The sequence below is a fragment of the Pteronotus mesoamericanus genome, unplaced genomic scaffold (assembly GCF_021234165.1).
Source record: "Pteronotus mesoamericanus isolate MK-2021 breed Mesoamerican mustached bat unplaced genomic scaffold, CSHL_Meso_final contig_90, whole genome shotgun sequence".
NCBI lineage: Eukaryota > Metazoa > Chordata > Mammalia > Chiroptera > Mormoopidae > Pteronotus > Pteronotus mesoamericanus.
The window spans coordinates 20,581,558-20,598,252 of NW_026555277.1; the positions used below are offsets into that span (position 1 = coordinate 20,581,558).

The following is a 16,695-nucleotide window of genomic DNA, read 5'->3' on the forward strand; positions in this document are numbered from 1 at the left end:
ACATAGTCTTCATGGAACTTTATATACTTACAAAATTCTGTAATACCTATAAAATGATTTCAACTTCAAGTAGAGTACTAAAGTCAATGTAATGGTTTTGAGTCTTTGTCTTTGCTATTAGAAATTTGTTATTTTCTTCTCATTAATTAAAATATCATATCATTGGACAGCTTTTTAAAAAAATTTACATTAATTCAAAGCATATCCCCCTTTCAAAATGCAATACAGTAAACCAAAATAACTTTTACATGTTTAAAATGAATTATACCTATCATAAAATTTAAACAAATGATTCTGTGGAATGGCACTGTAGGTACTTTACAGTATGATGACACTCATTTTGACAAGCCCTCTTTACACAAATACTTAAGGACATTAATGCATATTTAAACTGGCTGGTGAATCCCACATACATGAAAAGCACAGAAACTGCAGCAGTCAGCCTACAATTTTCCAGGTAATTCATAAATTAATTATGACACTTAAAGCTCCAGTTAACAATGTTTCCAATAGGTCTGAATATTTAAATAATAACAATTGTCTTTATTCTCTGTTATTACAAAAAAAATAGAATAAATGATTCCTTACTAAGAAAAAAGTTTAAACAGAAATCAATCATAGACATCTGTAGCAGCATCTTGTAATACATTTAGAAACTTGAAGTTTTCCCAAGATTCCAAACTTTATATATTCTGGAATCATATCACCTATCTCCATCAAATATATGTATTTATCAACAAAGCCTGTAATTTTCCTATATTTAAATCACAAAAATCATTTTTTCCTATGACTAAACAGTTATCACTAATACACTTACAAAACTACATACATCAAAAAACTTAGGGTCAAAGACATACCTGGATAAGAAACCCTACCTCTATCGTGTTAGTGTTAATCTTGAGCTAATCATTAAATAACTCTCTCAAGGACATATTTCCTCATTTGTATAATAAAAGAGTTGGGCAATTTATTTAAAAGATTCCCCCTTTTTTTTTTAAGACTTAATGATTAATATTTTGTGATGAATCTACAGTGATTCTGACTGGAATATTCTGGAAATAAAGAAGACAACTGCCAGGAGGAAAGGCCAGGTCCGAAAGCCTGGCTTTCCCCTCTGAAATGGATTTGTTTCAAAACAAAATATGGTAAGTGGTATCAAATAATTAAATTTTAAAGTGCTATAACTGTCAGCAAACTTCCAGATCTAAGTTGTAAGAAACTATGGACTATCCCACAGTAGAAAGAACAAATATTAGCTCCTCATTATGACAGCTATTTCAAATAAATCTGTAATTTTTAAAAAGATATTGTTGACTATGACATGATAGATTTTTAAAATTATTTCATATATTGAAGAAAATCACATACTAATAAAATGTATGTGATTTACCCTTCTATAATTGTGTAACTGGCAGGTTCTCTACACACATGTGAGGTTCTGTCTTTATCAATGAAGTCGCCTTTACTGCTGATAAAGCAAAACAACTTTTTGAAAACAAACAAAAGGTTTTATCAACATTTCTCTTATGCTACTTTCACTATCCGAAATTTCTTTCCACAAAATAAGTGCCTTCTAAAAGGTGGGGAAGGCATATTAAATGTCCAGAGGTAATTTAGTGCTTATATTGACTTCAGAGATATTGACTACTATTTACTTAATATGTTCTTTACTATTTTATTGTTAGTTAAGCACCATGGTTACATAAATGCGTTCAGAGATATTTCTCCTAACAGTATGGAAAAATTCAAGAAGCTGATATAAAAATCTTTACTCTGAAATATTCTCGCAGAATCAGAATAAACCCCTGGTATTTTTCAGCAGGGACTCCATGAAAGGAATACTTCAAATAGAAAGGTAAAAGCTCTTTTAAGTAGTTTCATTTTCAAAGGCTTCTCCAAAAGCTCTCTAAAATATTTCTGATACAATCTTGAAATTTGTGGAAATATATAATGATCAGATATTAACTATTCACACACAACTCTGCTAGAAGTATAAATTAGTGGAACATCGTAAATTGGCAGTATATATCAAGAACGTCAATAATATTTCTATTTTTCTACATTTCCAATTATTTAAGTTGTTTTAATATTAATCAATGTTCCCTAAACTCAAAAAAAGTTTGTTCTTTGACATACTAATTCTACTAATAAAATTCTATTTGATGAAACTTGAAAGTTATGTAACAGCAAAAAAAGAGAGACAAATTAATTATCAATAGGGAATAGTTAAGTAAATTATGGTATATCCACTTACTGTAATATCATGCAGATATTAAAAACATAACAGAAAGATAGTAATGAAACAATCTTAAATGAAACAAAAGCACAAAATCATATGCATCAAATGCTCTCACCAAATTTTAACAACACAGAAGAAAAACATACCTTAAACTCAAAAACAAAACAAATGAACAATCCAATTTAAAAATGCACAAAAGGAAAATTAAGATGGCGGAGGAGTGAGTGGAAGTCACACTGACCTCCTACCAGGACCAACCTGGAATTACAACTAAATTGTGGAGAAATGACCTGGAACAAACAACTGAACAAGAGCGAGAGAGGAGCCTTGTAACTTCAGAGACAGAAGAATCAGCTTTAGCGTAATCTAACTGGTAAGGAGTGCAGTCGAGAACTGCAAAGACAGGCAGGGCGCCCATTGGCAGCAGCACCAGAAGGATATTGAAACGGCCAGCTGGATCCCCCTGAGTAGAGCAGGGTCAAAACCAAAAGTGGGGATCTGTAGCCCATAGCGCCAGAGCCAAAAAAGTACACAGAAAACACCCAGCTGCGAAAAGCGGCAGGGTTACTAACTGCCAGAGACAGGTGGCTGGAGACGCAAAGAACTGTTTAAAGGGCCAACGCATAAATTTTTATTTGCAGCCACTTACCTTGGTCTCCGGCAAAGTCACGGGCAGAGTGGGTTAGAGATGCCTGAAGAGAGACTGGGGAAGGAAGCTTTGGGGAGAGAACAGAGAGAGTAGCCAGTGGGATCTCGGTGCTGACTCATCCCCCATGCGGCAGCAACCACCTTGCTCAGGCAGAGACCACACCCCCGGAGCAGCACCAGCATGAAAGGACCCAACAGCTCCTCCTGGAGATGGGATTTCACCCCGCCCTGTGCTGTCTAAGCTGCCTGCTGAGTACAGACTGGCAGCCACAGACCGTACATCCCTGGCTAAAGGGGGCGCAGAAAGGTCTGGCAACACTTAAGGAGAGACTGGGCATGGCGGCTTTGGGCAGAGAACAGAAAGAGTAGCTGGCGGGATCCCAGTGCGGACTCATCCCCAATATGTGCCAGCACGAGAGGACCCAATAACCCCGCCCCTAGGAGGGACTCGGCCCCACCCTGAACTGTCTAAGGCAGCCTACTGAGTGCAGAGTGAACAGATTAACAGCTGAAGGAGATAGCCAGAGACAGAAGATTACCAGAAGTCTTGAACAGACTGCCTAAGGTCAGAGAGGGTCAATATCTGACATCATCAGAGGCAGATCCAGAAAGTAAAAACAGTGATCTCCTACCATAGAAGTATGCACCACAAAGTCAGGAAATCAAGACAGACCAACTTAAGAAGCAGAAACAGAACAGTCTCACAAATAACGGGAAGACAAAGAAATATACCCCACTCGAAGGGAAAGGAGGAATCCCCACAAAGAGAACTAAATGAAATAGAGGCAAGTAAACTATCAGATGCTGAGTTCCAAACAACAGTTCTAAGGAAGCTCAATGAGCTCAGTGAGCTCAGAGAATTACAAAAAACTACAGGGAAACTACGAGGAACTTACTGCAAACTGTATCAGCATGGAAAAGGACATAGAAACTATCAACAGGAGACTAGAAGAAATGAAGAATACAATTTCTGAATTGAAGAACACAGTAGAAGGAATCCAAAGCAGGCTAGATGAAGCTGAGGATCAAATCAGCAAGCTGGAAGACAAGGTAGAAGGAAGCTCCCAGAAACAGCAAGAAAATGAAAAAAGACTCAAAAAGAATGAAGAGGCATTTAGGGAAATGCAGGACAACCTGAAATGTAATAATATCCATATAGTAGGGATATCAGAAGGAGAAGAGGAGGAGCAAGGGATAGAGAACCTGTTGGAAAAAGTAATGATGGAAAACTTCCCTAAATTGAGGAGAGAAAAAGCCACGCAAGTCCAGGAAGCTCAGAGGGTCCCATTCAAGAGGAACCCAATGAGGCCCACTCCAACACACATCATCATTAAAATGGCAAATACCAAAGACAGAGAGAGAATCCTAAAGGCAGAAAGGGAGAAAGAGGTAGTAACATAAAAGGGAGCCCCAATATGGCTAGCAGCTGACTTCTCAACAGAAACACAGCAAGCCAGAAAGGAATGGCAAGAAATATTCCACGTACTGAAAAGCAAAGGCCTGCAACCAAGACTGCTCTACCCACCAAGGCTCTCAATGAAAATGAAAGGCGAAATAAGGAGTTTCCCAGACAAAAGAAGGCTGAAAGAATACACCTCCACCAAACCAGCATTGCAAAATATGCTAAAGGGATTGCTCTAAGATGAAGAAAATGTTTCTATGAATACCTATGGATACCAAGAGTTGCCAATACTTGATATTACCAATATTTTTAATACTCATTAGTCTGATTGTGACAATGATGTTATTTTAATTATTCCTTTATTATTTGTTGAAACTAAACCTGTTTTAGTATATTTCTTGCCTATTTCTATTACTTAAAAAAAAAACTTTAAATGACTTTTTTTAGTCTCTATCCATTTATTGATTAAAGGTTTGTAGAATGTTTTTCCCAAAAAAAAAAGAAAAATCTATTAACCATGTTTTAGATGTGTTGCAAATACTTTTCTATTCTACTCCTTGTCCTTAACTTTTTTATATGTATATTACTATATAGTTAAATGTTTAATATAGTCATATTGTTAATATTTATTTTATAGCTTCTGAGTTTGAATATTTTACTTCAGGTGATGAAAAATATTAGTTCTATTTTCTTCTAAATCTCCTTAGATTCTACATATTGATTTTTAACTCACCTGAATATTTCTTGTATAATGTGTGAAATGGGGCTCTATATTTGTTTTATTTCAAGTAATAGTGGTCCATGCACCTTATTTGTTGAATAAGCCTTATTTTACCCATTGATGTGAAACATCAACTTAATCATATAATGTTAAACAGATATATACGTTTGTCTCTAGAATGTTCAGTATATTTCATTGATCTACTTGATTATTTCTGTGCTGGTGTCACGTTGGTTTAATTGCTGAGACGTTATAATGGTTTAAAATTTTTTAAGTATTTTATAATTAACTTTGACACTTAAAAAAATAAAATCAATCTGTATTTAAGAAAGAAAGAGAAATGGAACTCCTACCTTTTAAAACAATATGGATGGAACTGGAGAATATTAAGCTAAGTGAAATAAGCCAGCTGATGAAAGACAAATACCATATGATCTCACCCAAAAGTGGACTCTATTCAATAAAATAAACTAATGAACAAAATAAACCACAGGTACAAAAACATGGAGTAGACTGAAAGTGACCAGAGGGGATGGGGAAAGAGGACAATGGTGGAAAGGAGAAGGGACTAGACAAAGAACATGTATGAATGACCCATGGACATGGATAATTGACTGTGGAAATGGGGGGTGGGGGTGGAATGGGTGGAGGTGGAATGGGTGGAGCGGGGTATAGGGGTAAAAACAAAGACAACTGTAATAGAATCAACATGATTTATAAATTTTAAAAAAGGAAAAAAATGGGAAAAAAGGAAAAAAATAAAAGATGGAAGAACCCTTGACTTCGGGTGGTGAACACGCAATATAATACACAGATGATATATTCTAGAAATGTACACCTGAAACCTATATAATTTTATTAACCAATGTCACCCCAATAAATTTGATTAAATAAATAAGCCTAAAAAATAAATAAATAAAATGCACAAAAGTCTTAAACAGACATTTCTCCAAAGATATAAACAAAGGATGAAAATATACATGAAAAAGTGCTATTACTTAATCATCAGAAGGAAAATCAAAACATAACACTTCACATCCATTACAACTATTATCAATTATTTTTTAATTTTAAAAAGAAGAAAATAACAGCTCTAGATGAGGATGTGGAGAAACTGGAACACTTGTACCCTTGTGCAATATTGGCAGGAATAAAAAATGGCATAGCCTCTATGGAAAACACTATGGTGGTTCCTCAAAAAATTAAAAATTAAATTACTATATCATCCTGCAATCCCACTTCTGGATACATACTCAAAAGAATTAAAAGCAAGGTCTTGAAGAGGTATTTGTATACGCAAAGTTATACATGATAGTCAAAAGGTAAAATCAACCAAGGGTCCATCAGCAGATGAATGAATAAATTAAATGTGGTATACACGCACACAAATAAAATATTATTTTTCCTTAAAAAGGAAGAAAATTCCATCCTGGCTGGTGTGGCTTAGTGGATTGAGTGCCTTTGGATTGAACCAAAGGGTCACCAGTTCAATTCCCAAGTCAGGGCACATGCCTGAGTTGTGTGCCAGGTCCCCATTAGGGAGTGCACTAGAGGCAACCACACACTGATGTTTCTCTCCCTTTTTTCCTCCCTTCCCCTCTCTCTGAAAATAAATAAAATCTTAAAAAAAAAAAAATTAAAAAAAAAAGGAAGAAAATTCTGCAATGATACAACATGGATGACTCTTGAGGACATTATGCTAAATAGCAAGTCACACACACACACACACACACGCACAACCACTGTATTAATTCCACTTATATGAGGTACTTGCAATAGTCAAAATCATAGACAGAAAGTAGAATGGTGGTTGCTGAGGGGGAAGAGAAAATACGGGGAATGTATAGTAGCAATGGTTGCACAACTATGTGAATGTGAATTGTATTTAATAATGTAAACTGCACACTTATAAATGGTTAAGACATTTTATATGTGTATTTTACCACAATAAAAAATGGTAATAATAATACGCTCAAACTTGAATCAAAATATAGCAACTTGTTAAAAATCAAGGAATGGTAATAATAGAGAAATACCTTGCAATTCTGTAGCAGTCGTATGAGATGTTCAAAGCAATTACTGTTAAGAAAAATGGCCTGAAGAACAGGCCTATCTGTGCAGTCTAACATGGCTGTGATGGTATCTAGGAAAATAAAAATAAAATCACCCATTTATAAAGCAGAAAATTTGGGATCATAGAAACATTTACTCTAGCCGTATTTTAAATTTAGGCTTTTCAGTTGGAAAATAGATGTAAATTAATTAGGAAATAGGGGTTGGTGGTAGAAAAAAATTTGTACTTCTGACTTGATAAGAAAAGTGAACATTTCTATACTTTATTGTTAAAAATATTTAACTTTTTATATGAGTGATATATATTTCCCAGAGTTTACTTAATTGTTCTTCCATTATAATACTCAAATATAACCAATTGAGGTTCCAACTTGCTATTAAGCAATATGTGGTTACTACATTTGACAACATAGTCTCATTTTACATATACTAACATATGGCCATTGTGAAAATGAGACTCAGTTAATTAATCCATTTGTGATGATGCTTTGTTCTTTTTTCCTGCTGAAGATATTCCTACTGAAGGTATCCCTGATTCAGAAGCAAAAGAATATTTAGTATAGGCAATATAATAGTTTCCAACAAAAAAGAAGTTCATTCAATATAGCCTCAAGCTTCCTTATAAACTTTAAGTTTATAATAATTATAAAACAGAGCATGTTACAGTATATAAAAGAAAAGACACAACCCTGGCCAGGTAGTTCGGTTGGTTAAAGCACTGTCCCCATACACCAAGGCTGTGGTCCCAATCCCCCATCAGGGCACATACGAGAACCAACCAACGAATACATAAATAAGTGGAACAACAAACTGATTATTTTTCCTCTCTCTCTCAAATCAATAAATTTTAAAAAGTAAAAGAATAAAACACATATAATATGGATCTTACTTCCCTACAGAAACACTATTGTCATGGCTCATTAAGTTTCACCGAGATTTTGATATCCAATATTTTTAAACTGGACACCACACACCCACCCACATTAGCATTTTTTTTTAAGTCTGTAGAGCTACACAACAAAACATTAGTAGTGGTTATGTCTGGATGATAGGATATAAAAACTTCTATTGTCTTTTTACTTATCTGTATTTCCTAGTTTAGTTGTAGTAAAAATATTTTAATTCTATAACAAGGAAATCTCAATTAGTACTATTTTTATCTATCAATCTAACACAGAAGTACTATAAGAAATCACATACTGGTGAAGAGGTTTACAGAGAGACAAAGATAAATAAGCACAGAATGACATATAATAACCAACAGAAAGAGAAGAAAAGAGAAACCAGACACACACACGCAGAGGTTCTGAGGAAAACAAAATAAAAAACAGAGGTCGTCTAGAGGAAGGAGAGATGTTGAAGTAGTCTATAGAGATGTTATAAAAGTGCATACAAAATTGATTGCATGTGATTCTTGCCATAGGTTAGAAACTACAAATAGTACTTTCTGAAAATTTACTTTTCCTAGAATTTCAAAATCATAGCTTTCTTTTTAACATTGATGCTCTTAGTAAATAACACTTACAAAAAAGAATATTAAGGCTCCATTTTGTCACTGTTAAACAAAGATGTATACACAAATTAATTCCATATTAATAATCTTGAAATCAAAATTTAAGTAGTGACACAGTATCTGAATTAATCAATACTTTCTATGCAATGGCTTTGTATTTCAAATGAAGTGGGAAATATAAAAGTAAAAAAAGGGCTCAGAGAAAACTTAGTATAATAAGCTTTATGTGATACTTACTCAGCATTTTTATCTGTAGAGCTATGAACCACCTTTCCCACTCTCTGGACCTCCTTTGTTTTGGTAAAGCTGAGTGATCTGAATTTAGTAATTTAAAATAGTTCTCCAGAATAGTGCTGGTTTCCACTTGACGCTGATCAGAGCTGCTAGTGAGAAGAATATGTACCACTTCTGTAAGGCACTTCAAAGTCAGTTCTACCTTCCTACCCACTTCTTCACGATTTCTGTCCTCCCAGGAATCACAATCTGCCAAAACTCTCATAAGAACTTCCATGGTGGCTGGAGAAATTGCTTGCAAAGCATTCTTCTGAAACATGACAAACAACAAAAATAAAGCCTAAAAAACTGAAGTTTTGTACGTTTGTTTAAAAAAAAGAAAAAAGGCCCTGGTCAGGTGGTTTACTTAGTTGGACAATCATCCCATAAAGGTTGCAGGCTGAATCCCAGGTCCAGGCGTGTGCAAGAGGCATCAGATCAATGTTTCTCTCTCTCCCCACCTGCCCTCCTCCCTCCTCCCCTCCCTCTTCTTCTCTCTCTAACATCGATAAACATCCTCAGGTGTGGATTTTTTTAAAAATAGCTTTAAAAAAAGGAATTTAACAAATCTTCAGACTTTATTTTAGTAAATCAACATATAAGCAATTGTTATTCTAATACTTTGACACTGCTAGTGTTTTACCTGTCTTCATTTCCTCACTAACAGAATTCTAGTTTTATTCAGATAGCAATCTCCCCACTAAGGAAACTCACCACTCTCCCTTGCCTCTAGGAATAGCCATGTGACATAGTTTTGGTCAAGGACACATGCCAGTAGACTATGAAGAAGATATCACTTTAAAAATAAAAAGAAGGAACCCTTTGCTCTTGGCCTTTTCACCTGTTCCCTGCCTGAAATGCAGGCATGATGCCTCGAGGCACCTTTATATCATAAGGAAATAAACTTAGGAATTAAAGGAAGCTAGCCAGGGCCAGTGTGGCTCAGTTAGTTGGAGCGTTGTCCCATAACCAAACGGTTGTGAGTTCGATTCCTGGTCAGGTCACATACCTAGGTTGCAGGTTCAACCCCCTGGTCCAGCCTCCAGGAGGCAACCAATCAATGTTTCTCTCTCACATTGATGTTTCCCTCTCTCCCTTCCTCTCTATCTAAAAGCAATGAAAAAATGTCCTCAGGTGAGGATTAAAAATAAGTAAATAAGTAAAAATAAAATAAGCAGGCTGCAGAGAAAAGAATAGAAATATTGAAGGACCACAGTCCTTGGTGGTATTATTGAGCTGCTGTATCAGTCCAGAACTATCTACATATGGACTTCTTATGTTAAGAATAAAAAAAAAAAGAAAACTCAATTTGATTAAGCCTCTCTCAGGTTTTATTTGTTGATAGCAAATCCATCTCAAATATATGGACATATAAGTGGACTGGAGACCGAAGTGGCTCTGAGTCAACAAGCATTTCTGAAATTCTAAGTAACTGGAAACTTAATTGGAAATGATTCATTAAACTTAGAAATTAACAATATATATCACCTTAAATTATTACATTGACATATAATAAATACGAACACAGATATATAAAATCATCTGAAATTAACAACAATGAAGCTATTAGGACTTGTTATTATCAACATAATAATACTAATATCAATAACAACAAGTACCATTATGGAAGATATTGCTGATGGCCCACACAACTTCCATTTTCCTCTGCTTTCATATGAATTGAATCCCTGATATTTTGCTGCATACATAGCTATCAGGAATAAAGATTACATTTCCTAAACTCCCTTCCTGCTAAGGAGTCTGAGGAAGCAAGTTCTATCAATTTTTTTATCTGGCTATATTTGCTCTCTTTGCAGTTATCTGATGGAGTTTAGCAGATGAGATAAAAAGACATCGAATATCAGCTTTTCAGTAACTCATTTAAAGATAGTTGGCACATGCCGTTAGTCTTCATCTCCCTCTCCATTTTTGTGCCTAAAATGCAGACAAGAGCTCTAGAAGCCATCTTGAAGCACAAGAATGTTAGGAAATGCCCTGTCTGGCTGGTTTCAGGAACTGTAGCCCCGCCAACAGGAGAGAGGGCCCCAAGGCTGGGGCTAATCAAGGAGCCCTTGGGAGAACAGGCCACTGAGGAGACAGAACCTGTCCCCTGGCAGCCACTGCCTCCCTCACCTCACCCTGCTTGGCCCTGGAGGATGGCTGGTTAGTCAATGATGGGTAAGACCCCTCAATGGAAGGGGCAACCTAAGACAGGCACAGTTGCAATGGACATCAGGGAAGAACTTGGGCAACACAGAAAAAGGGCAAAAAGACCCTCACCCCTTGGCTTTGATATGGCCAGGGTTCTCATTCTATCTGAAAGAAGTCTCCTTATCTCTTGGCTGCTCTGATCCCCTGCCTGGCTCAGTTTTGAAACAATACTGGAGACAGCTCTAAACTGGATTGGGAGGTTCCCAGGGGAAATCAGGCCTAGAAGTAAATTCTTTGAAGCACGCTTTGTTTTCCCCTCAAAAGCTATGATAACCAGCTCCTGCTGGGAAGGAAATGTACATTACTCACAGACTCTGACCTTAAACTCTTTGGCGCTCTTATGTTTATACTCTCATGTTTACTCGTCTCCTCTCAGACCCCTGTAAACCGGTGTGTTCCTGCCATTTGTTTTCTTCAAAACATCATCTATTCTCTGTAAATATTAACATACTGCTGTAATGAGATCACCTGTACATTCCTACTACCTAGGCCCACTGATAACCCTTTCAATAAAAGCCTTTGGACACTGGGACTCAAGGCTTCTCCACTAGAGGGAAGAGCTATTCCCCTCTCCTGGCAGACAGAGAAGTATCTGGAACGACTTATTTTATTTCCCCCATCAATAACAACCCTGGGATGGGCTCTGTGGGATCAGAGTCCACGCTCTCTCCCTCAAAAGAAATAGTAAGTAAAAGTAACAAACTGAGATTCAGAAGGAACCTGAATATCTGAGGATCCTAGAGCCACCAGATTAAGTCTGGAGTGTTTACTGTTGTTCTCCTTTTTTAATGAGAGAAAAAAGAGAACATCTAATTTAAGCTGTTACAATTTTAGTATTTACTGGTACCTACAGGAAATCACATAAATCAAACTAATATACCTGTGATTTGCTTAGTGCTTTTAAGCACATGTACTTTGTTAAATGTTTTACATATATTATGTATCATTTGGTCCTCATGACTACCCAATATGTGTTACTATTTCCATATTATAAATAAAGAAACTAAAACACATGTAAATAGTTTATCCAAGGTCATACAACTACTTATAGATGGACATGGGATTTAAACTTATGTCAATCTGGCTCTAAAACATTTGTTCTTAACACAAAACAGAACAAATATGCCAATGGTAAGCCCAGGCACGATGCTTTGGGAAGGGAGAACAGTCATCAGACTTCAATTTTTCTGCTCTTTATGACAAAGCCATTCTTATGTCTGTAGATACTCAATTAACCTAACTACCCTTTCACTGATATTATAGTCAACAAACAACCTTCCAACTTCAATATAGCAATTACTTTAGCTATAACTTGATTATAAGGATTTTGAGTATTTTAAGTACATAAAATAATAAGTTGGCCTTTTAGTATCTGCTTGATTTCTGTTGGTTTTAATTACTGGAGGTCTCTCAGGGCTTTATTAGCCCGGGCACTAATAAAAACTCTTTGTATATTCAGAAAGGGAGTGGGATCAAACCAGCTTCTCCATTAGTTGAAAGCAATGTCATTTCCAATTTTATTCACATACACTTATTTTTAGTACAGCAGTGGAAAAATGATGGACATTGGAAGATATTGAAACAAATAAAAGATACCAGCTAATAAAGGTAGGTGAAAAAGCAAACAAATTGAAAAATACAATATTGGTCACCATTCCTCCCACTACAAAGAGATGCCCACTCTTCTACTAGAGTGAAGAGGTAAAGGCAAGCAGCCCACAAAGAAACCCAAGTAATATTTATATAAGCAATACCTGTGATTTTGTCACCAATACAATCATACACATTTTCTTATGTTATAGCTGTTGTAGTGTCTTAAAACATCATTATCCTTACCTCTTTTAAATTTTTGTTAGTTACTACACTTGAGGGTATACCTTTTTATTTAATGTGTTATAAAGCACATATTATTTTGTTACAAATTTGTTTTATTAATATTTTAGTAACTATTTCAGTAAAATTAGTTTCCTTTGTAATCATATGTATTTTATTGCAGGTATATGAAAACATTCGGGTAAGGGGCTTTATCAGACTGCCAAAGGGGTATGTGATACAAAAAGTATTAGAAACCTCTAATCTAAACTGTGCATAGAGAAAATAGGCAGAATGTTTTTTCTCAACCATAATCTTGTTTCAACTAGTAATTATACTCAAAAGCTTACCACAGTCAGCTTTTAAGATGTGCAACTTAAAAGAAATAAACATTACAAAGTAAAAAATACTTTTCTTAAGCATTTGTTAAAAACCTTGTTTATATGCATTTAGTAGTTATAAGTCAACAGAAGAGTGACTAAATTTATATATCTTAGGAAATCAAACTGCCAGAGCTTGATTTCATCAAGTGGACTAATAGGGCTGACTATCCTGTGTACTCTGTAAGAACTAGTAGCTGAAAAGTCAACTCAAGTAAGAACTTGTGATATGAAAAATTGTTACACCTGGTTATGCATTAATTTAATTTTTAGTGCTAAGATTATTATTTAGGTTTCTAGGAAGTTAACAAAATAAAGAAGTAAGCAGATTAGTTTTAAACAAGATATAAACTTAGAAAAAATATTTGTACATTTCATTAAATTATGAAAAGATATACATTAAATAATCCATGGAAAGCATTTTGCACTGTTAACTACTGTTTTGTATATTAACATTCAGTACTTTCCTCACCTGCCCACCGGCTATAATGGCTCCAAAGAGATGCAATAAGCAACACTTAAGGCTTTCCTTGAGATGTTCACTTTCCTGAAAACACTCTGTGAATATAATACACAAAGAAACAAAATAAATAAGATTTCTCTTTCACTGTATTATTTATGTCTAAGGAATGTCTGACACTGAAACATTAAGAATTATTTATGAACAGACTAAAATCTGTTAAAAGGCAAGGTTGATACGTTATTTTTTCACAGGAAAGGAAAAGAGAAATCATCTATTGTGTAGTATTTTAGATACTTTATGCCATCTCATTTAATTCTCATAATGTTCCATATGAGGATGATATTTTGTCCCCACTTATGAGTGAACAAATGGAAGGTCAAAGGGCTTCTAAGTGATATCAAAATCAAAATAAGAGAAATTAGAGCTGTTACTTACGATAAAAGAAAGGGACAAATTCCACAGTGAGACAAGCTGGTTTATATTTCTGTCTGCTCTTTTCCACCGTACTAAGGATTCGCCTATGGTTAAAAAGAAGTTAATACCAAATTATATCATGGACAAGTAGAGATGGCACAATTATAAAATTATAAAATAAATGTAATATTTTACTTCTGATTTGTGTACTGAATAATACATCTCCAGGACTGACATAATCTTAAAGAGGAAGTCTAGCCAATAACTTAAATGTTAACCAATGAAAGGATTTCTTCTTTGGAAGTAAGCAAAATATTTTTAAATCCTTAATGGTGAAACATAGCAGCCAGGTTAAGTCTTCAAACTGGGAAGATAAAGGAAGTAGCTACTTAAAATTTCCAATCTGTAAAAGAACTTGTTCAGCAGCACTGCAAATTTGATACCTACGGTAACGGTTTATTACTACAGTGCCACTGACATTCATCAGAAATCAGGCTACTCTGCTCCACTTTATGAAATTTTATCTGAACACAAAGAGTCCATACTACTGGCCTCCTCCCTCTTAAAGATATAGCTCCAATATGGGCCAAGACAATTTTGTTTTTAATGACAATTCCAGTAGTTTTGATGGCTGAAATATTTCTACAAACTTTCATAAGGCCAACACAGATTACCAACTATATTTCAATACAACACCAAGTGAGTCTCAGATACGACAGTGCGGGGAATTGGAGAATAAAGGTTATGTTATGATGATACATCCACCAGGTAAACTGCTGGAATCTTTTTAAAAATTAGACATTTTTCATGCTCTGAAAAGCTCTTATATTGTTAAAGAAAACCAAAAAAGATGAAAAATACTTGAAGAGGTACCACATAGAAATACCATACATCTAAACATGATCTACTGATAAAGTACTGAATTAAGATGTCTTTTAAATAACTATAATTGAGATATTAAAATTAATTTCCTTATAACTATTCAAAGCTAGAAAGAAAAGCCAATTGGCCATAGAACAAGCCAAATAGGACAGGCACAGCTGGAGTCAGTAATGACAGAATAAAGAATTCTATGATCCAGATCTAATATCCAGATTCACTAGAAATTGTATCAGACACCATTTGCTACTGATTGCTTTCCAAACCTATGACCATTTCTACTGTATAGAAAGTATAAGAATTATCATATTGTCTGTACTTACTATAATTTCAAACATAACATTCTAGAATACTATTGGATCTTCCTATTTAATTAAGACCATTATCAAAGATTTTGTCTTTACAATACAACAATACTGGAGTTTCAAATAAAAAATAGTCATGCCTTTAAAACATTCAGTCATAGGGTATAAAAATTAATTTTAAAAGAATGAAATTTATTTATATTTTAGTTACCTTTTACATGAGATTGTTTACATTTTGCACTTACTATCAATTATGATGTTACTAGATTGGATATATCCTATCCAAACATCCTGTGCTACAAACAAAAATAAACATTCTCACTTAACATAATGAAAATGTACTCCTGCAATTTGTTATTAATGACTCATTCTAAAGGCCCTGTATTAATAGAACAGACTAAGAGCTGTCAGAGGGGAGGGGATGGAAGAGGAAAGGATTAGCCAAAAAACATATATACATAACACACAGACACAGACAACAGTGTGGTAACAGCAAGAGGGAAAGGGGGGCAGGAGTTAGGTGGAAGTGGACAAAGATTGGGGGAAATGGGGACAACAAGAGACTTTGCCAGGGGCAATGAGCATAATACAGTGTGCAGATGACATTTTACTGAGTTGTTTGCTTAAAGCTTGTATGGTTTTGCATGTCAATGTTGCCCCAATAAATTCAATTAAAAAAATAATAAATCCCTGTACTAGATATAACATATAAACATAATTTCCATTATTAATGTGGGAACATTTAATATGCTAACATAAATAAAAAGATGAAAATTATTATACAGAACACAAACTATAAAGCATAAGTAGCCCTGGCCAGTGTTTGGAGCACCAGCCCGTAAATGGAAAGATCACAGGTTCAATTCCTAGTCAGGGAACATACCTAGGCTATGGGTTTGGTCCCCCAGTTGGGGAGCATACGAGAGTCAACCAACTGATGTTTCTCTCTCGTATCATTGTATGTATCTCTCCCCCTCTCTCTCCTTCCCTCCCACTCTCTCTAAAATCAATAAGTATGTCCTCAGCTGAGGATAAAAATAAAATAAAAATAAAATAAAGCATAAGCAGTTTGCATTGTATGCTTTCAATAGGTTAAGACAGAGCAGCTAAAAATGAATTTAGTCTTGTACCACTTTTGGAACATAGCATACTTGGTTGCTCCATTATCATATATACTATTAGGGCCAAGAATCTAGCATTTAGCAGATGCTAATACATAGCAACAGGTTTCTGAGAGCACTGCGAAACATTTGTCTGCATCTCAGTTTTCTAAGTTCATGTCCCCTGGTCAATTTTTCTGTCTTCTTTGTAGTGTTTACATCATGGCTAGATATAACTATTAATTTTTAAAATTTTTAGGTG

General features: G+C 35.0%; 1 protein-coding gene across 1 annotated transcript in view; it reads right to left on the reverse strand.

Annotated features, from left to right (window-relative positions):
• Positions 1-16,695, reverse strand: part of NBEAL1 (neurobeachin like 1) — a 150,929-nt gene that overhangs the window by 92,532 nt on the left and 41,702 nt on the right. Inside the window, exons 7-10 of the mRNA XM_054585818.1 lie at positions 14,171-14,253; positions 13,745-13,830; positions 8,834-9,140; positions 7,047-7,153 (exon numbers count right to left, since the gene is read on the reverse strand). Of these exons, the coding sequence (XP_054441793.1) occupies positions 7,047-7,153; positions 8,834-9,140; positions 13,745-13,830; positions 14,171-14,253 (583 nt within the window). The remainder of the gene's footprint in view (positions 1-7,046; positions 7,154-8,833; positions 9,141-13,744; positions 13,831-14,170; positions 14,254-16,695) is intronic.